This window comes from Hyperolius riggenbachi, chromosome 1 (assembly GCF_040937935.1).
Source record: "Hyperolius riggenbachi isolate aHypRig1 chromosome 1, aHypRig1.pri, whole genome shotgun sequence".
Classification (NCBI taxonomy): Eukaryota; Metazoa; Chordata; class Amphibia; order Anura; family Hyperoliidae; genus Hyperolius; species Hyperolius riggenbachi.
The window spans coordinates 318,807,311-318,828,531 of NC_090646.1; the positions used below are offsets into that span (position 1 = coordinate 318,807,311).

Genomic DNA, 21,221 nt, shown 5'->3' on the forward strand with positions numbered 1-21,221 from the left:
GGTTATGTAGCTGCTCCTAGCTGTTTTGGCTGTTAGAGACAGCTGTAAACAGCTAATTCCTGTCTGTGAGCCTTGTTACATTGTAACAAACTGCCAAAAGTACCGCGGTACTTGGAGCTTCTTGTAGGACGGGTTTCAGCACAAAGTCAGTCATACAGCGCCCCCTGATGGTCTGTTTGTGAAAAACATATTTCTCATGTAAAAGAGGGTATCAGCTACTGATTGGGATAAAGTTCAATTCTAGGTTGGAGTTTCTCTTTAAGCTTAAGACATTTCATTTCATTCTCTTGTTGAACTCGATGGACGTATGTCTTTTTTCAACCAAAATAACTATGATGGGCCTAGGAGGAGCCCCTGGCTTAGGAAGACACCCAAGGAACACAATGAACCCGCTCAATAATGAAGGCCTGAGAGACTTGCAGATCAGGCAGCATCTCCTTGAACCAGTTCTCAAAAAAAAGTTTCAGGGTCCGAACCCTCAGCCTTTTCAGGGACCCCCCTCCCCACCAACTTAGATTGCATCTGCATGCCCTGTTTTGTATATCATCCAGTTTAAGAGAATTCGAATCAGAAGATCTAGACACACTGATCCTGCGCTCAGCCTCAGATGTGCGCTCTTTAAACTTAGAGAGATCATGCTTGGCAAATGACAGGTCAGCTTGGATAGAGTCCAGCCTGGAAGTGAGGGAGAACTGCAGATCCCTGATTAACGTCATAAGCTCAGCCCTGGACGGCTCATCTTGCACCATGTCCCCCTGCTTCCTCTACCCTGTATCCTGCACTAGGACTGACTTCGTCCCCTGTCCCTTTCTACGCCTGGGCAGGGGAGTAGAGACTTAATGGTTCTTACTTGGTGTCTGGGGGAGCTCATTGCCATCCATCTGAGTCCAGGGATCACCTGCTGGCTGCGCTGTGGGCTGCAGAGTTCTGCTCTTCTGCGGCCATGTGGTCGGAGACACCATTTTGTGAGTTGCCTTAGGCAAACCTGGTAAGCCTCTCCGCAGTCCCTTCCAACATCTGCCCCCCCCCCCCCCCCTTTTCTCCATCCTGCCGCTCCCGGATGATCCTTGTCTATCTTTACCTCACAATGTTTCGTTTTGGGATCACAAAGGGATCACATACCTCCCAACTTTTTGAGATGAGAAAGAGGGACACTTAAGCCACACCCCTGACCACGCCCCCATCACAACCCTAGTCACGCATACCATAAAGATTTCACAAGAAAAATATATTGTTTTATAATTCAAACCACACTGGTCCTTTCTATCCTGGTTCATTTTCCTTCATATTAATATTTGAAAATTAGAAATATACAAATTTAAATGATGAGAATAAAGTTTAGAGTCAATCAAACACATTTTTCAGTAGATAAATACATATATTTGCATAGAAAGAGGGACAAAGTCCTGAAAGAAGGACAAATGAGGAGGAAAGAGGGACAGAGGGACAGGGCTCCCAAAGAGGGACAGTCCCTGCAAAAAAGGGACATTTGGGAGCTATGGGATCAGTCAGTTCAGGCAGGGACTAAAAGTTTCACATGTATGCAGAAAATTGTCAGTTTAATGTAACCAAGGTTAATTTATGATGAACAAAAACAATCTAAATGTAAAAGTATTTAGACTAAAAAACAGAAACTAAGAAATTTTGTTGACTGTGCACTTCCATCCCCTTTTGTGCTTGGTTTAAGTACCACTGAACACATTTTAACCTCTTCAAACATGCCCAAGCATGTTCTACAGTCAGCCTAGCATTAGAACTTCTCTTTTAAGAATCACTTCAGTTGTACTGTGCCAACCTAAAAATCATGTGAAGCATTTTTTTTTTCACATGAAGGGTTATTGTGCTAAATATATGATGAACCCTAAGGTACTTAAAGGACTACTGCGGGCGGGCTTGCTGGTTAGTCTGTACCTCTGGGTGTTTCAAGTCCTACTTCATAGAGTCACATTAATCCATGCCATGCACTGATGAAGACCAACCAGTCTGTATGCATGTTGGATTATTGTGGCTCTACAATTAACAGCTGCATTCCAGCGGATCTGGAGGTGTGTTAGCTTCTAAGGACGACAATGGTTAATTTGCATATTTCAGCAGTGATGCACTGGGAGACATCTCAGAGCTAACTTCAACCTGAATTAACACAAATACTTTGTTTTAAGAAAGCAAACTTCTGCTTTCCATAGCATTTTAGTAAGGAGGCTTTTAGGACAATTGTAGCTGAATTCCATATTCCAGATGTGGCCTTACTAGAGAGTTAAACAGGGGCAATATTATGCTAGCATCTCGAGTTTTTATTTCCCTTTTAATGCATCCCAAAATTTTGTCAGCTAAAGCTAACAAAATTTTGGGATGCATTAAAAGGGAAATAAAAACTCGAGATGCTAGCATAATATTGCCCCTGTTTAACTCTCTAGTAAGGCCACATCTGGAATATGGAATTCAGTTCTGGGCACCACATTACAAAAAAGATATTGCAGTTTTAGAGCAGGTACAGAGACGAGCTACAAAATTGATACGTGGGATGGAAGGTCTGGGTTTATTTAGTCTAGAGAAAAGTCGCCTTAGAGGAGATCTAATTAACATGTATAAATACATCAGAGGGCAATATAATAGCTTGGCAGATGAGCTTTTTGTCCCTAGGCCTTCTCAAAGGACTAGAGGACATGAGATGCCACGGGGGATCCTGCGCGGGACCGGGAGAGGAGAGGGAAGGCTCATTAGGACCGAGCCTTCCTTCTCCTTAGGTGAGTATCCGACTTTTTTATTTTTAAAATGGTAAACACTCACTTTAATATAATACACGCTACCATAATAAAAAATTATGTATATTATTTGCCCGTTCGTCTCGGTTATTACACCATTTAAATTTTGTCCCTATCGCCATGCATGGCGCCAATATTTTATTTGGAAATAAAGGTGCATTTTTTTCAGTTTTGCGTCCATCACTATTTACAAGCTTATAATTAAAAAAATTTTTGTAGTATAGCCCCATCACATTCATATTTAAAAAGTTCAGACCCTTAGGGTAACTATTTGTTGTTGTTTTTTGTTGTTGTGGTTTTTTTGTTTTGTTTTTTAATTGTAATTTTTTTTTTCTTTCCATGAAAAATGTTTTGGGTAATTTTTTGTTGTTGGCAAGCAGTTATTTTTTTAATGTTATAACGTGTGTAAATTGGCTTGAAAAATGTATGTAGATGTAGTTTTACTATTGGGCCACAAGATGGCCACCTTGAGTTTTTTTTTGTTTTTTTTCCTTGTGCTTCTCGCTTCCTCGGAAGCACAAGGAGGACAGGGAAACTTTATTTATTTTTTTTTTTTTTGCAGGAAGACTGCGGCTTCTGATAAGAGACTGTTGATTTTTCTGCTGGGGACTTAGATCGGTGAACGGGAACCATGTTCCCGTTCACTGATCTCAGGGCTACCGGGAAACGGCACGGGGGAGCGTGCCGAAGCGCGCCTCTGCAGCAGATCACGTCCGGGCAGCTGAAATCGTTGAGGGTTAGGCAGCCGGTCCCGAAAGGGTTAATGTTTTTGGAGTTTCAGCTTGGTGTGAGTATTTTGAGTGCAGAGGGTTAATGATTGTTTACAATGCGCATCAAGCTCTGACTTTGGGTTTTTGAGGGTTCTTTGGTTGTTCTGATTCTCACAGCTACAATAAACTGACCATTACAAATCATAGACTGGTCATTTATCAGTCAGAGAGCAAACAAGCAAAATCGGCAGGGGATCAAAAATGTCTTTTCTCTCACTGCATTTACCTGTTAAAGTGGACCTGAACTCTGAACTTCCTCTCTGCTCTAAAAGATGTGCAACAGCATAATAACCTTTAAAGTAAAACAGATTTGTGACAGCTGATACAAATCCTGCAAGAAACCTGCACTGTCTACTTCCTGCTTTCATGGAAGCAGGCATATTGCTAACACCCTGTGTTTAAAAATTAGCTCCTCTACTGTGGCAGTCATCTGACACTAAGATTTAATTACAATTTGTGATTAGTCACAGGTGTGGGGATTAGACAGGTGGGATTAGACGGGCTAAACTCTCTAAATACATACAGGGTGCATTTTTTTTGGTTTTCCTTCTGTCCTGTGCAAGAGTTCAGGTCCACTTTTACAGTAGTTGAAACGGAAGAGCTGCACACCTTGGTGTGTGGAAATGCTGGTGCAGGGCTCCTAAGGCAGCCACAATCCAATATCTAGAAGGAGTCTGCACAACAGTCTAAAGGAACAAACTCTCAGAATTTATTGTCCCATTGTACACACATGCAATACAAATCTGACCCAATGGCCGACTATCATTTCGGGGCCCTTGGGGTCCCCTTTGTCAAGGCATAGGACAGAAGAAACACATACACGTAATTGTGCAAAGACCTACAATAAATAGTACCTGTAGTGCAACCTCATTCCTAAGGTGGATCAAACAATTAGAAAACCATTTTGTTGTGTTTACAAACCAATTAGAAAACTGTATGTAATTTAAATAACACAATTGAATCAAGTAGACAACTCATACCTGGAAAATGTTCATTCTGTGACACAGTTCAAACCCTGCGAAACGAGTGTTAACTGAGGTGGAGTGATCGTTTGCAAGGACTCTCAATCCCTCTTTTTATTATTATTATTATTTATTGTATTTATAAAGCGCCAACGTATTACGCAGCGCTGGACAATAAATATATACAAGGATACAAAAATTGGAAATTGGGGAGCACTTAAAATGTTTGTAATCACTGTAACCTGTTATTAGGGAGCCATTCCCCATACACTGTAATTGTGGAAAAAAATAAACTAAGGGAAATGTCTGCTTACAGTATCAAAAAGTTTTATTAAAAACCACTCCAGCCTACAGCGTGGAAAATCTCATGCATCCGAGCAACGTTCACCTCCCATTCATTCGCCAATAACTTTATCGCTACTAATCACACTTAATTGATCTATATCTTGTTTTTCCGCCACTAATTAGGCTTTCTTTAGGTAGTACATTTTGCTAAGAATTATTTTTTTCTAAATCCATTTTCACAGGAAGATTACAAAAGAAATGGAAAAAAAATCATTATTTCTCAGTTTTTGGCCATTGTAGTTTAAAATTAATACATGCTACCGTAATTAAAACCCATGTATTTTATTTGCGTATTTGTCCTGCTTATTACGCCTTTTAAATTATGTCCCTATCACAATGTATGGCGCCGATATTTTATTTAGAAATAAAGGTGCATTTTTTTCAATTTGCGTTCATCACTATTTACAAGCTTATAATTTTAAAAAATGAATAAGATGCTCTCTTAACATGTATATTTAAAAAGTTTGGACCCTTAGGTAACTAATTATGTAGTTTTTTTTAATTGTGATTTTCTTATTTATTTTTTAATTAAAAAATGTATGTGGGTAATTTTAGTTGGGGAGGTAAACAGCTATTTTTAGATGTAATATAATGTAATTCTTTATTTAAAAATGTATGTGGGTGCAGTTTACTATTTGGCCACAAGATGGCCACAGTCAAAGTTCCTGGAGCGTACGATCACACTGCCAGGAACTATTAGGAGGCTGTAAATTTTTGTGGCGGGCAGAAATACGGCGCTCTCTGCTTAGAAAGCGTCTGTATTTCTCCGGGGGGCTTAGATCGGTAAATGGGAACTATATTCCCATTCACTTATCGGGGAGCTAACGGCAGGCAGCGGGAGCGCGCCCGATCGCGCGCACCACACCGCAGAAGCAGCACAGTCTATCTGGACGGATATATCTGTCCAGATAGAGTTAAGTGGTTAAACAGACCAAATAATGACAACACAGATCACCGTTATCCCCCCCTAAAATATACGGCTGTGTATGTCTCAATAGTCAGCTGACCATCCAAATTCACTCAATTTCAGACACGCCTCAAGCTGGATATTTATGTGCACAGCAGTTACCAGTTTAGGGCTCGTTTCCACTATTGCGAATCCGCATGCGTCCAACGCATGTGGATTCGCACATGTAATGCAAGTGGATGGGCCTGTTTCCACTGTAGCGTTGTTGAGGTGCGTTTTTTTTCAGCGTTAAAAAAACGCACAAAAGAGCCAACGAATTCGCCTGCGAGTGGAATGCATGCGAATCGCCGCGAATGTATTTAATAGGGAATTCGCATGCGGCTATGGTATGCGAATTTTCATGCGAATTTTCATGCGAATTCACATAGGTACCAATGTAACTTCAAACAGGCAGTGACATGGTTAAATTCGCATATACCCTCACCTATGCGAATTCGCGGCAAAAAACGCGGAAAAAAAATTGCATCCGCATGCTATTTCATCAGCGGTGGAATCCAGGCGATTCTGCACCGCAATAGTGGAAACGAGCCCCTAGTAACTGCTGTGCATATAAATATCCAGCTTGAGGAGTGTCTGAAATTGAGTGAATGTGGATGGTCAGCTGACTATTGAGTGAATGTGGATGGTCAGCTGTGTATTTTGGGGGGGATAAGGGTGATCTGTGTTGTCATTATTTGGTCTGTTTAATAAAACGGTTTGATACTGTAAGTAGACATTTTCCTTAGTTCATTCATTTTTTTCAATGATACAAGGATGACAGACATAGACATAGACAACATAGAGCAAAGTTATACATGAAAATTGTACAAAATACATGATCATGTGATATAGGCTGGTTAGGTAGGCCCAGTAATACAAGTACAGGCTGTCGTAGGACAGGAGCACATGATCCTGTAGAATTTACTAGGGAAAGGAGGACCCTGCCAGAGGCTTACAATCTAAAGAATGGGGTGGAAACACTAGGTGGGGCTGTGAAATGATTTTTTCTAATCTATTGGAGCACTAAGCTAAGGGGGGGGGGGGAGGGGTGCGCAGCCACAACGTCAGCTAGCTCCAATAAGGACAGGGTCCGTGTCATCACATGACATCCTTCCGCTTCCGGATGGTTACTATGGAGCTGTCGGAGGAAGGCGGAGAAAAACTTGCATGTCACAGAATTAGGACAACGCAGAAGCATTTCCACGTAGCACCTGCGCAATGCGTGCGTCATTACTGAGAAATCGTCAGGATGTGGACAAATATTTGTGTTGCATCTGTGCAATGCGTTTTTCATTGCCCAGGAAACAGAGATGCAGACAAACAGACGTGCGCATCATGAATGTCGCCCAGGCGCCAAACAGTTGTCCAGGCAAAGAAGTATGGCACAGGTAAACATAAACATGACTATCACTTCTCCAAAATGTCAATTGTAGTAATAAACATGACGCAGTTACAAACTTATGCAATATGCAGAACTAAGGCAATATACTAAACCAAGTTTGCATATGTGTATCAGCGCCAAGGAAACAAAGTGGCCGCTGCTGAGAGAAGAACGATGTCCAGAGTTCACAAACAGATAAATTATATATGCTCAGCGCAGAGTCCAAAAACAAAAGACGAGTCTTCAGCAAAGGATAAAAGCAGGCAAATCTCCACCACAATATATATTGGGTTCACGGCACAGCTCTGCAATCATGGATACCCAAAAAAGGAAAGAGGCTTACCAGCTGGTGACAACCCACATTATAAGGTTGTATCAACGCTTTGGTAGGACATCAGGAAGCAACAGTCTGTCCAGGATCCACCAATTCAGCAATGATTCATCTCACGAATGGATATCAGTAAACATCATAAAAAAACAAACAAACGGCAACTCTAAGTGCAAACCGTTTAATATAGAGTTTTTATAGTAAAAACAGCTTAAAAATAGCATAAAAATAAAACTTACATACGGGGCCAGTTTGCTAGTTTGCGAAACCGGTCGGGAAGGAGACAGGCGGCACCTTCATACTATCCTTTACCGCTGACCCATACACGTGTGCAACTTTCTCGGGGTTCCCATTGCATGGGCCCTGTATGTAAGTTTTGTTTTTATGCTATTTTTATGCTATTTTTAAGCTGTTTTTACTATGAAAACTCTATATTAAACGGTTTACACTTAGAGTTGCCGTTTGTTTGTTTTTTATGATGTTTACTGATATCCATTCGTGAGAGGAATCATTGCTGAATTGGTGGATCCTGGACAGACTGTTGCTTCCTGATGTCCTACCAAAGCGTTGATACAACCTTATAATGTGGGTTGTCACCAGCTGGTAAGCCTCTTTCCTTTTTTGGGTATCCATGATTGCAGAGCTGTGCCGTGAACCCAATATATATTGTGGTGGAGATTTGCCTGCTTTTATCCTTTGCTGAAGACTCGTCTTTTGTTTTTGGACTCTGCGCTGAGCATATATAATATACTAAACCAAGTTGGCATTCTGAAATGCATATTAGGATCATGTCCTAATGACAAGCAACAAGTGCTAGTCATATAATCAAACATTAGGTAAGCATTAGAAATAAATGAGTAAGATGCTCTTCAATTTATTTATTAATGACCTAGTAGATTCAGTAGTGAGCAATGTTGCTATTTTTGCAGATGATACAAAATTGTGCAGAATACCGGTAATCAACTCTCAGGAAGATAGGAACATATTGCAACAGGATATGGATAGGATGGCTATATGGGCACATAAATGGCAGATGAAATTCAATGTTGAAAAATGTAAAGTCATGCATTTTGGTCGTACCAATGGTCTAGCACCATACAAAATAAATGGGATACCTGCATTTAAAGGGGGTTTAGTTGCTTTCCTTGCGTTGAAAGACATCCATGGCTACAATTACTAGGTAATGCCTAATGATGTTGATCCAGGGATTTTATCTGATTGCAATCTGGGGTCGGGAACAAATTTTTTTTCCCTTTTGGGGCTACTTGGACCATGCCTTGTAAGGGTTTTTCACCTTCCTCTGGATCAGCAGGGATATCTGAGGGAGCAGGCTGGTGTTGTACTTTGTTCTCTGATTGAACTCGATGGACATATGTCTTTTTTTTCAACCCAAATAACTATGTAACTATGTATTTATGCCACCTCACAGACAGCTGACAAAGACGCAAAGAAGGATACTGTCTAAGTGAGTTGTCCACGGAGGTCGCACCAACAGGCCAAAATGTGAATCACCAGTGCATAAAGATGAAAAATGATAATCCTGTGAACCAATAAAATAATTCTCACCATTTTGCAACATATGAACAGATCAGGTTAAATCACAAGTTATCTTTCATCAAGAAAACATGAGGACATTATTGCTGTTAAGACCTCCTGGGGTTAGTGTTAGGAGTGAAGATCCAAAACGCTTCTCTCTGTAGCAACAGTTTTTTTGTACGGTCACCTCCTTTTCTAGGGGTGAAGACCTGATCAATAGCCATCCCCCGCAATATGTGCAGAGAATGGGAAAAAAGGGACACCGAAAGCCCAATATAGTGTAGTAAGTTGGATGAATGAAAAGTGTATATATAATGGATATGCTCACAAGTCAGGGTCACCGTACAGGCAACCGACAGGTGAGGAGGATTAGTCCTGTCCTCACTCAGGATTAAGATCTTGCTCTCTGTAGATAGGAAAAGAAGGGGAACCAACTCCTCCACCAGGGGTGGACTACGATATTGTAGAGAGAACAGAGGCGCCAAAAGAATAAAGGCATATATCTAAAAGTTATAAAATTCTTAGGGAGGTTTGTTCGTTATTTCCTGAGGAAGCTTGAATATACCCGCGAAATGCGTTGCACTGTTTGTTGCAGTATATAAATACATTTTCTTGTATCTAAATCTACAGTATGCTGTCTACTTTGGGGAGGTGCATCCACCACCGCCTCCCTAAGAATTTTATGTAGAGAATGTGCAGAGAATGTTTCTTTTCAACAAAATGGGCTGCCACTGGCTTATTTACATCTGGTTATTTTCCTTGTACCTCGGCCTCAAGAGCCACCCTGATTTCACTCCAATGTTTTTGAAAAGGTTTCTTAAATGGGCCCGTGGTCATGCAAGACCACACGGGTATTTCAACAGGTAGACCACACGAATCTCATTTGAGGTATTGTTTGATGTCATAGCTCTTACACGTATGGGGATGTGTGAAATACTGTCCCATATTAATTGAACAACAAATATTTCACTTAAAGCTCTTATAGCAACCGGTCTTGGCGGACAAAGAAATTCTGGGCTTCACTTATTTCTGCCAAGGGTCTGCCTGGACAAGTTGGCCCCTGAAGATGGGGCACTATCGGTGCGGCAAGGAGTCTCCTTTTTTTTTTTTTTTAATTTTTTTTTTTTATTATTATTCAACAGATTTATTGATCATGTCAAAAAAAAATGAACAAACTGTAGGTACATATTGTTTTAAGAAGCACAGGTACAGAGCAAGTGGTAAATGAAACAATAACAGGCCAAAGTTGAGTCCCTGAAAGGGTAGGATGAACACCTGGAACTTCAAAAAATAAGAGTTGCCAATCGTTCCAAAACTGTACTGCAGTGGGGCAACCCCAAAAAATATGCGAAAGTGTGCCTGAAGCTCCACAACCTCTAAAGCACAGAGAGTAACAATCAGGATAAATACGATAAAGGCGAACAGGTGTATAATACCATCTCATCATAAGTTTAACCGCCATATCCTTTAGTATAGAGGAACGAGTGACAGAAGCCACATTGGTCCAACATGAGGCTCATTGAGAGTCGTCTATTTGTGTTTGCAGATCCTGCTCCCATGCTTTCAGATAAGACATAGAACCTGTAGCTGATTTTGATAACAACTGATAAAGTAAAGATATAGTACCCCGCTGTCTCTTCTTAACTGTTTCTGGGAGTGATGGCTCAGAGGTTAAAGGAGTCATCAGGGAAATATAAAGAAATTCGCTTTACTCACCTGGGGCTTTCTCCAGCCCCTTGCAGCAGACTGTCCCATGCTGTCACCTCTGCTCCCCGCCGCTGTCCCCGCTCTCGCCCGCTCTGTATTCAGGCCGACCACAGGGTTGGCCTTACTGTGGCTGTGCGAAGCGCCGCTGTCACTCATGCCCACGTGGGTCGCACGAACTGCGCAGGCGCAGAACTACTGCGCCTGCGCAGTTTGCCGCTGCCCACGTGGCCATGATTGACAGCGGCGCTTCGCAGCCGCAGTAAGGTTGACCCCGCGGTCGGCCTTATTACCGAGTGGCGAGAGCGGGACAGCGGCGGGGAACGGAGGTAGTAGCATTCCCTGATGACTTCTTTAAGATAGGTAAATGTGTGTTCACCACCCTCTTTTTTTGTGTGTCTGTGTGTGTGTGTGTGTGTGTGTGTGTGTGTGTGTGTGTGTGTGTGTGTGTGTGTGTACCAGAGGCATCCCTGGATTGATAACATGTCGTGGTTCCCCCCATCTATCCCGTGCTTTATTCAGTGCTTGCAATAAGACGTCCTCTCTAAATCTGCTGGTCATGTGTATATCACTTCTCGATCATCATCATTGTTATTTATCTGCAACACCTGAAGGTATTGGAATATGGACAACAATCGTTTGGGATGGAAACTGTCATATCTCAAAAGATAATTCCGGTCAGTGGATTTCTGGTAGAGTGGTACGCAAAGCACCCTTTTGTTTAATGATGTGGACATCAAGGAATGTCATTTCGCTCATGGGCCACTCTGGATTGAAAACCATGTCATGCATGATGCCGTTCAGCGTGGTAATACATCTCTGAAGTGAGACCATGCCACCCCTCCACACCAGGAATATGTCATCAATGAACCTGAGCCACTTGACAAATTGACGAAATGGTTCACTTGGGTACATCCTGATCTCCTCAAGGTACCCAACAAATAAATTTGCAAAGGCTGCTGCTGCAGAAACACCCATAGCTGTCCCCTTGATTTGGTGATAACACCTGTCCTCAATTGTTCTCAAGGATTACTTCTAGGCAATTCAACAGATATACAGTTGCCATCAACCAAATTGTAATAAAACTTTGTGTAAAGCATAAATTATAAAATACAAAAGGTAACCAGTTAGGATTCCTTAATAGGAGTTGCTCTGAATTAACAGCCGCCGTGTGCTTGTGTGTGCATGCACATGTTCCTGTCGCTGCTCATGCGTGCAACCATTTAATGAAGAATTACTGCTATTTGCTACTAGAGATGGCCCGAACCTCTGATTTTCGATTTGCGAACCTCCTGCAAAAGTTCGGTTCGTGTGAAATTTCGCAAACAGGAATAGACTTCAATGGGGAGGCGAACTTTGAAAACTAGAAAAATTTTATGCTGGCCACAAAAGTGATGGAAAAGATGTTTCAAGGGGTGTAACACCTGGAGGGGGGCATGGCAGAGTGGGATACACGCCAAAAGTCCCCGGGAAAAATTCGGATTGGACGCAAAGCAGCGTTTATGGGCAGAAATCACATTGAATGCTAAATAGCAGGCCTAAAGTGCTTTAAAACATCTTGCATGTGTACACATCAACCAGGGAGTGTAATTCGAGTACTGCTTCACACTGACATACCAAACTCACTGTGTAACGCACCGCAAACAGCTGTTTGTTTAGTGACGGCCGTGTTGGACTGGTGCGCACCATGTCGAGATTGCTCTTCCTCACTCGGTGATTTCAGGTGATGTCTGACTGCCTTATCAACTTTCGATGGTTCTTTCTCTATGATTGTTAAAGCTTACATCTATTCTTTTTTAATTACATTTTCTACTTGCTGTTCAGTACCTGCAACGAGAATCTATTATGGAGGGCAAGTCTGCCATTGTGACCACGGGTAATGGCCGGGGAATTGGGGTTCGATTCCGGTCCGGAGTGGGAGCCTGAGACCCATGCTGTATAAGTAATGTACCTGCCCTGACCATGCTTTGCAGACCAGGCATCTGTGGTCAGATGGACCCTTGACCCAGCGCAAGACGAACCAAATCGAAAGCATTTGCCAAGAATGTGTTATGGAGGGCAAGTCTGCCATTCATTCAAGTGTGTGAAACTTTCAATGGTACTTTCTCAGTACCATGGTGACCACGGGTAATGGCCGGGGAATCCTGGTTCGATTCCAGTCCGGAGTGGGAGCCTAAAACGGCTACCACCACCACCACCACATATCCCAGGAAGGCAGCAAGCACGCTGTGGGCAAAGGAGCAGCTACCACCACACATCCAAGGAAGGAAGCAGGCATGGCATGCACGTCCCGAGGTAGTGACCAAAAATAACAATACAGGAGGACTTTCGAGGCCCTGCTGTATATGAGACAAATCAACTTTAAATCCTTTAACGAGAATCTGTTATGGAGGGCAAAGATGACACCACTTGCCTTTAACGAGAATCTGTTATGGAGGGCAAGTCTGACATCCATTCAAGTGAAAGGTATGCACTGACTGCCAGGTATAATACAATGTGCAGTCAAAGATGCCCCCCCCGAGACACTCATATAGCCGGCGGTCATTGCTTCATTGTGATACGCAAGCCCCTTCACCGTGGCAAGGTAATGATCATGAAGGGGAATTGGCACATGTACATGCCTTTTGTTTTGTTGCAGGTGCAGTGCAGCCAGAAAAATTAGGCAGGCATGTACACGCACCAGAAAAATTATTATAGTGGCCGCTGCTAGCAGCGGCCTCAAAAATTCAGGGATCCGCCTGGTGTCCTGGACCCTGTTGGTGGTGGCGAAGAAGGCAGTCAAGCGGCCTACGGGCAGAGATGCTGTGTGGGGAGCGAGTTAGTCTTGGGGCAGGCAGTCACACGGCACATGCAGGCAGAGATGCTGTGTGTGGGGACTAACTTAGTCTTGGGGCGGGCAGTAGCCCTCCGGGATCCATGCCTCATTCATTTTGATAAAGGTGATGTACTGAACACTTGTGACTTAGGTGACTTCTCTTCTCAGTGACGATGCCTCCAGCTGCGCTGAAGATCCTTTCTGACAGGACGCTTGAGGCAGGGCAAGACAGAAGTTGAATGGCAAATTGGGGCAGCCCTGGCCACAGGTCAAGTCTGCACACCCAGTAGTCCAAGGGTTCATCTCTACATCCACACTTAAAGCCAGGTGTGCACCTGTCTCACACACACACACACACACACAGACAGATACCGGACGGGCATAGTGGCTCTGCGTGCGCTCACGTAGGTAGGTGGGTGCACTATAAACAATAGGTAGGTATATGCAGTAATGGGTATTACAATGTGCAGCTGTCACACACAGACAGTTAGCGGACAGGCACAGTGACACTGCGTGCGCTCAACTCATGTAGGTAGGTGGGTGGGTGCACTGTGAACACCAGGTAGGTATATGCAGTACTGGGTATTACAATGTGCACCTGTCACACACACACAGGTAATCACTGAATGTGCTGGGCCTGAATGTGCTGGGCACAGTCTGGGGATAACAGTCTGCTACATGCCTGACTAGTAATGAATTACTATGTGGTGTTGTATTGTTTTAATCAGGAAGAGCCAAGGAATATATTATAATGGGCATTTATGTGAAAACTAGGTATGGTGAAATATGGAGGAAAAGTGTATTTCTGCATGAGATTTGTAGTGTGTGTTTGTGTTATAAAAATTGTAATTGCTGCAGTTTGTATAGAATGGTTTTTAGCTTTTATGACGTGAATTGTCTGAATAATTTTTTTTGAACAATTTTCGACAGGCGAAAGACCATATCAATGTATAATGTGCCCGTATTCCAGTTCGCAAAAAACTCACTTGACCAGGCATATGCGGACCCATTCAGGTTAGTTGATTATTTATACTTTATTTTGCATGTATATACGTTACTTTGTAGCATGCGTAGGCACCCCTGAGGAGGTCAAAATCGGGTTAAAAAATAGATAAAAATCAGGTGGACATTTCTATGAACAGTCGTACTGGATGCATCCAGTAACAGAGGCTTTGCGAGAGCTTAGTCAATCTGTATCATTAAAGTGAATGGGAACCGCATTTTAAAAAAAATTAAGCAAATACTTACCTAAGGAGAGGGAAGGCTCTGGGTCATATAGAGCCTTCCGTCTCCTCTCTCGGTGCTCTCTATCGTGTGCTGGCTCCCCCCCCCCTCCGTTTCAGTCCCCCACCGAAAGGGTATTTGGAAGTCTTCGAGAGCCGTGTCCTCCCGAAGACGAGCAGCTCCATACTGCACAGGCGTGAGCGTGCTTGCGCAGGTGCAGCACAGGGCCACCCTTCTTCAGGAGCACTCGGGCTCCCTGAAGACTTCTGAAGCCTCCTTCGGCCGGGTAAAGCAGTATTTGACTAAATTAGTCAAATACTGCTACCGAGCGAGCCAGCACTGGAACGAGGGGACCAGGAGAGGAGCGGGAAGGCTCTATAGGACCCAGAGTATTCCCTCTCCTTGGGTAACTATCTGTCTCATTTTTTTAAATGTGGTTCCCATTCACTTTAAAACCAATGAAAGCCATATCAGACTCGTACAAAAAATACCAGCAATAGGCAAACTTTATCAATAACAGAATTTCCACCTCAGCCCTCAGTGCAGGAGTATGTTAATCTAAAGGCCACCCTATGTCCGTGTGACCATTATGTGCCTCACCTCATTATGTAGCGATAGAATGGGGTTTTGGAGTATGCCCTTTTGGTCCGATCAGGCAATCACTGCTCATGTACAACCCTGTGATTCAAATAACATGGCTAAAAACAAAAAGAGCGCTCTGAGACTGCCAGTCTCAGAGCGTTTTTGTTTTTTAGTCACCTTATTATGTGGCTTTCTTTTGACTCTGCACGCAAATATTTCCATCCGGCCATTATGCCTTTTGTCACTTTGTGCTCTATTATGCCCCACCCCTTGCCTGTTGTTTCCTTGTTACCTGTGTGGCCATGATGATCTGCAGTTGCTTCATTGTGCTCTGTGTGGGCATTATGCTCTCTCAGTGCTTCCTTGCACTTGCTGTGTAGCCATTATAGCATGTTCCTATCCCCACTCTTTCTTGTGTGGCCATTACAGCTCCAGCACCCCCATCTCCCAACTCTTGCCTGCGCCTGTGTGGGCATTGCCCTCATTATTGTTATTATTGATTTATATAGTGTCAGCATCTTCCGTGGTGCTGTTCATCAGCATACACGGTATAACCATACAAAATGAACAATACAACAGTTAATACAAGACAATGGTGGATTACCACAGATGCAGTGAACACATCAATTACAGATTTTTACATAGGGGTGGGAGGTATGCACACACTTTACACAGCATTGTTAGATGTAAGGGGAAGAGAGCCCTGGCCAAAAGGCCTTACAGTCTAAAAGTTTAAAGCGGTATCGTCACCATAAAAATCAAATTTCAACAGCAACAGGTCTGAGTATATTAACCACCCTGGCGTTCTATTAAGATCGCCAGGGCGGCTGCGGGAGGGTTTTTTTTAAATAAAAAAAAAACTATTTCATGCAGCCAACTGAAAGTTGGCTGCATGAAAGCCCACTAGATGGCGCTCCGGAGGCGTTCTTCTGATCGCCTCCGGCGGCCAAAAGTAACACGGAAGGCCGCAATGAGCGGCCTTCCGTGTTTTGCTTACTTCGTCGCCATGGCGACGAGCGGAGTGACGTCATGGACGTCAGCCGACGTCCTGACGTCAGCCGCCTCCGATCCAGCCCTTAGCGCTGGCTGGAACCATTTGTTCCGGCTGTGCAGGGCTCAGGCGACTGGGGGGACCCTCTTTCGCCGCTGCTCGCGGCGGATCGCCGCAGTGCGGCGGCGATCGAGCAGCACACGCGGCTGGCAAAGTGCCGGCTGCGTGTGCTGCACTTTATTTGAACAAAATCGGCCCAGCAGGGCCTGAGCGGCACCCTCTGGCGGTACTGGACGAGCTGAGCTCGTCCATACCGCTAAGGTAGTTAAGTGATAAAGATGCTAAGCCTGCATTCAAAACTTTCAAAACTTTTTTCTGCTGTTATGATTTGGAGTTATCACATACTTAAGGAGCACTGGCCCTTTAGTAGTCGTGCCAAAGAATTGCATGCTGGGGGTTCTTTTTATCTATAATCTATTCCTCCTCTTCCCTTTATTTCCCTGCCAGCTGCTTATCTGAAACCTAATCCCCTACTCACTTGTGTTTACAAGCAAGGCTGAGGCGACTCAGCGATTGGAGGAGACAAGAAAAAAAGTAAAGGGCAGAAATGACATCACGAGTTAGCCTTAACTGTGGGCAAAAGACATGGCCCCCACCAGGAACAGAATTCTGGTCATTTACTATATAACATTCACTGAAATCAAAACGTGGACAGTATAATACATGTGTTATGTAAGTAGATCAAGTATTTATCTACTTATATATGTGTTTTTTCTCCCCTGGCATAGTATGGCTGATCCTACTGCTTTAAGGGAAAGCACAGTAGGTAAAGGGATGCTGTGTATGAGATGGTGTCCTAGGTAGGAGAATATGCTTGCCTGAAGAGGTGAGTTTTCAGATTGTACCTAAAAGGGTGAGTGTGGGTGAGTGGTGTATGCATTTTTTTCACAGCTCTGTTCAGCTATCCGCAAGTGGCGTTTCAGTAGTTTGATCTCCTCATTAAGTGAAGGGCCCGGCGACAGTAGATCGTGGAGGAAAGAGCCACAGAGTCAATGGCTGAAGGTAAGGTGGTGTTATAATGAGCAGCTGCTGGCTCAGGGTCCGTAAAAGATGGTTAGAGTGAGTAGATGATGCAGAGAGGTCGATAGTGTTTGGAGGTTGAGATTGCAAATGCTTCTGAACTTGTGTATACAAGTCTGTTGTGGGGATGTGTATGGACTGGATTGAATGAAAGGATGATGAATTTGAGTAAGTTTTGATCAGACGGTGGGAGGGAAGAGCTGAGGAGGTTGAATAGGGAACAACATCTAGTGAATATTAGGTCGATGTGTGGCTATCAGCATGGGTTGCAGTGGTGGGCCAAAGTGTGAGTTCAAGGGAGGTGGTAAGTGACAGGAGGTGTGAGTGTTGGGGATGTTGAAGGCCCCCAATGATGACTGAGGGAATGTCAGTGCACAGGAAGAGAGAAAGCCATGCTGTGAAGTGTTCTAAGAAAAGACTGGCTGGGCCTGGGGGGGCAATAGATTACAGAAATTTGAAAGTGAAAAGGGTTGGATTGAGTGGACTTTTAGGTATGAAAAGTAAAAGGCAGGAGGCTGAATTAAGAGTTTTGAGAAAGAAAGATACCTACACCCCTGTCAAAAACCTGAGCGGTTCTTGCCTTTTTCATGATTGCTAACTCGTAATTATAGATTGACGGTATACCTTGAAATGAATCAGAGCACTCAGTATATAATTTTATATAAAAAAATTGTATTTGCGTATCATACAGGATATATACAAAATATGAACAGTTCCAAGTAGTGTTTCCTTCTAACAGTATTCCATCTCATCAAGGCTTTATAGCCAAGCGATCATCAATCTACTAAGTTCATTCAAAAAAAGAAAATAACAGTTGTGTTATGTAGAATTAGATCAAAAGTAGTGTCATCTGTATCAATAGCTGTGTATATAGTAGCTGTGTAAGACTTGTAGTAAACTTCTCAAAGAAATAGCATAAAAAATAGCTTCTAAAAAAACTTCTTGTTAACATCTTAACAAAACTTAATGCTGAAAAATTAATAAAGTAAATCACCAGAATATTAAGCATATTACTCCTTCTCTGTCATCTCTTCAGCATCTAGAACCACGTGTGGGAAGGTAGCTTCTGCCTCATGTGTCTTCTCAGGAGATTGTTGGGCTTCTGCAAACTATGAGCGTTCAGCCCCTACTTTTATAGGGGTTGGATGCAATATGGCTGCCTAATCTGGACTTTCCCTGAATCCCAGGTTCTGATTGGCTAAAGCTTCCATGCGTCAATGCTTTATCATGTTTGGATACCTAAATCATAATATTATTGTTTATAAATTCCTTAATTACCTTATCTTGTGGGAATTAACGTCATTTGGAGTGCTCAACATTTGATATAGGGTCATTTCTGACGCAGTTAATTAAAAATGGACGTCACCAGTCATCTTGTCTGCTGGCTGCCCCAGACATTGAGACTAAACAATGTCATTCAAGACGCATTTCTGATAATATCCCCTTCTGCTAATTAGTTTTTGGAATGTGTCTGTACTTTCCCAGGTCAGGTTGACCCTATAACACTGTACACAGATCTGTAAGAGCCTTCAGCAATTTAAGGCTTATTGAAGCATACAGGGCTTCTAATGTACGCATTTAAATATAAAGCTTATTATATAATTGTTCTTAAAACAATTCATCATATAAGAAATAGTCGCATATTAAATCTTAATAATATAAAATCATTTTCTATATATTTGCCTTTCTTATAAATAAATAAATGTAATATTTTTCCACCGGCAGGGGTCCTCATTTCATAACAAATAATATTAATTTTATAAGACTATTAAACCGCCAGGTGGCATCATTTGTCCTCTTTAACTAATTGGGAAAACACCTTATTTTGTTTTATTTTATAATGCCTGTCCCCAAAACATCATGTGTTATCAGCTTTCAGTGTTTAGCTAACTGAGACAGCCTTGTAACCAGAACATGTCAACAATTCTCCAGAACCAAAACAATCCCACGAGAATGTTTTACTGTCTCAAATCATCACTGGAAGAATCCAGCATTTCAAAATATATTTCAAAGTATTAAATTATATTATATAGGGTTTAACAATAATTATTTATTTCTCTAGAAGGACTGTACTGATTAATATTTAAATTGATCATATTTATGTGTAATTAATGAGCAAATAAGATTGCTGCAGTAATGTGAGTTTAACTTGTTCCCAGTCTTCCACACTATAACTTTGACATTTGAAAGATACATTGTACAATAAACAAATAATGTTTTGCCTTCTTGTAACCAGTAGGTCAACAATCTTCCAGCTTGCAAGTTAAAATAATCTTATAAGCTTTACAGCCTGGAATATTCTGAGATGTCACAAAGCAATATATTAAAGAAGTAACCCAACTTTACAGTTTACAATGAAATTTTGCATAGAACATTAAAATTTAAAACCTATACATGTGACAGCTTTTCCTGCATAAATAAAACCGCTAGAATTCTGCCACCCCCACCATGTTTATTACCAGGCCTGGGTGTTTGGCTGAACTCTGGGCCGCCATATGACAATGCACCAGGTGAGACCATGTCTGAGGGAAGTCACCATGTTTGTTATTCCAAAAAAAGGGGAGGTAATGGATATGTGCCAGTTTATTACATACATACAAAGCGGGCATCTCTCAGCAATTGACATGTTGTTTCTCACTCTCAAGTAAAAGACATACAACTATGAAGGCAGTAGCTAGCTTTCTGTATTTGAAGATGCATTGAAAGGCTGGATCAAGATAACCGGAAATTTTTTTTTAAAAGCTGTAATAATTAAAACCCAACTTCACCAAAGTGTTTTACATAGAGTGGTAATGAGTTAAAACTCACTGCTAGCTTTGTTTCTGTCTGAACTGCTGTTCAGCTGTTTTCCTGTCACTTCTGATAACCACTGCTCACTGTAATTTTGTCATAGAAGGCATTTGCGATAATTCAGCTTTAAGTGTGTAACTGTGTTTTCCCATGATTCATCAATCCTGAATATGCAGCTTAGGATGTCATATGGCTTTAACTGCACAACACAGAACAGCAGCATTTGTGTTTAGGGGAGGAGGGAGTCTCTGACTGTTTGTTTAGGTTATCGGTCAGTGTCTGTTGTAATTACTTAACTCTGATTTACTGGTGCCCATACATTGCTAAATTTGTGGCATCGCTATCCAGCAGATTTAATCATAATGATTGAAACTGCCAGAGAACGTTACTGCAACGTGGCCACCTGATCATAATTTTGATCTATTCAATTGATCCGGTATAGGGCTGAATGATTTTAGGTAAAGGTTGAATTGCATGATTTTTGTCAAATCGTGATTTTGATTTGCTTCACGATTTTTTTTCAAATCAATCTTTAGCACAAAAAATTCACAATGTGCAGACTCAGTATAGGAAGTCAAGTGTTGGGCATCACTATAGGTAGTCAAACATAAGTGCTCCCACGACTTGTGTATGAAGGGAAGCAGCGGGGGGGGGGCCTAGTGGTAGCGGGGTCTGTGCAATGTTGCTGGCCAGGCACGTTGGGTTGACAGCTTTGAGGCAACTGAGTGGAGCTGCAGTGCAGACATAGCATGTACGTGGGGGGGCGGCGGAGCCTGCTGTGATCATGTCACAGCTGAACACTGTGCGGCGGACTGCGGAGCCTGTAAGTCTCGCAGATGAGGGTGGCGGGGCGGATCCGTTTAGAGCAGCCTCACAGCTTCCTTCTGCCAATCGCTGGCTCTACTTTGTATGACGGCGGTGGTAGGCGGCACCATATTGAGCAGTGCAGCTTCGGCCAATCACTGGATCCTCTACTTGTAGATGACGGTGGCGGTAGGTGGAGCT

At 42.6% G+C, this 21,221-nt stretch overlaps 1 protein-coding gene across 4 annotated transcripts in view; it reads left to right on the forward strand.

Moving 5' to 3' along the window:
* REST (RE1 silencing transcription factor) overlaps positions 1-21,221 on the forward strand; it is a 145,091-nt gene that overhangs the window by 62,693 nt on the left and 61,177 nt on the right. For all 4 annotated transcript variants that reach the window (XR_011020491.1, XM_068233839.1, XM_068233838.1 and 1 more), the window contains exon 3: positions 14,480-14,563. Coding sequence is in view for 3 of the 4 variants with exons in the window: in XM_068233839.1 (XP_068089940.1) it covers positions 14,480-14,563 (84 nt within the window). In the remaining variant the exon portion in view is untranslated. The remainder of the gene's footprint in view (positions 1-14,479; positions 14,564-21,221) is intronic.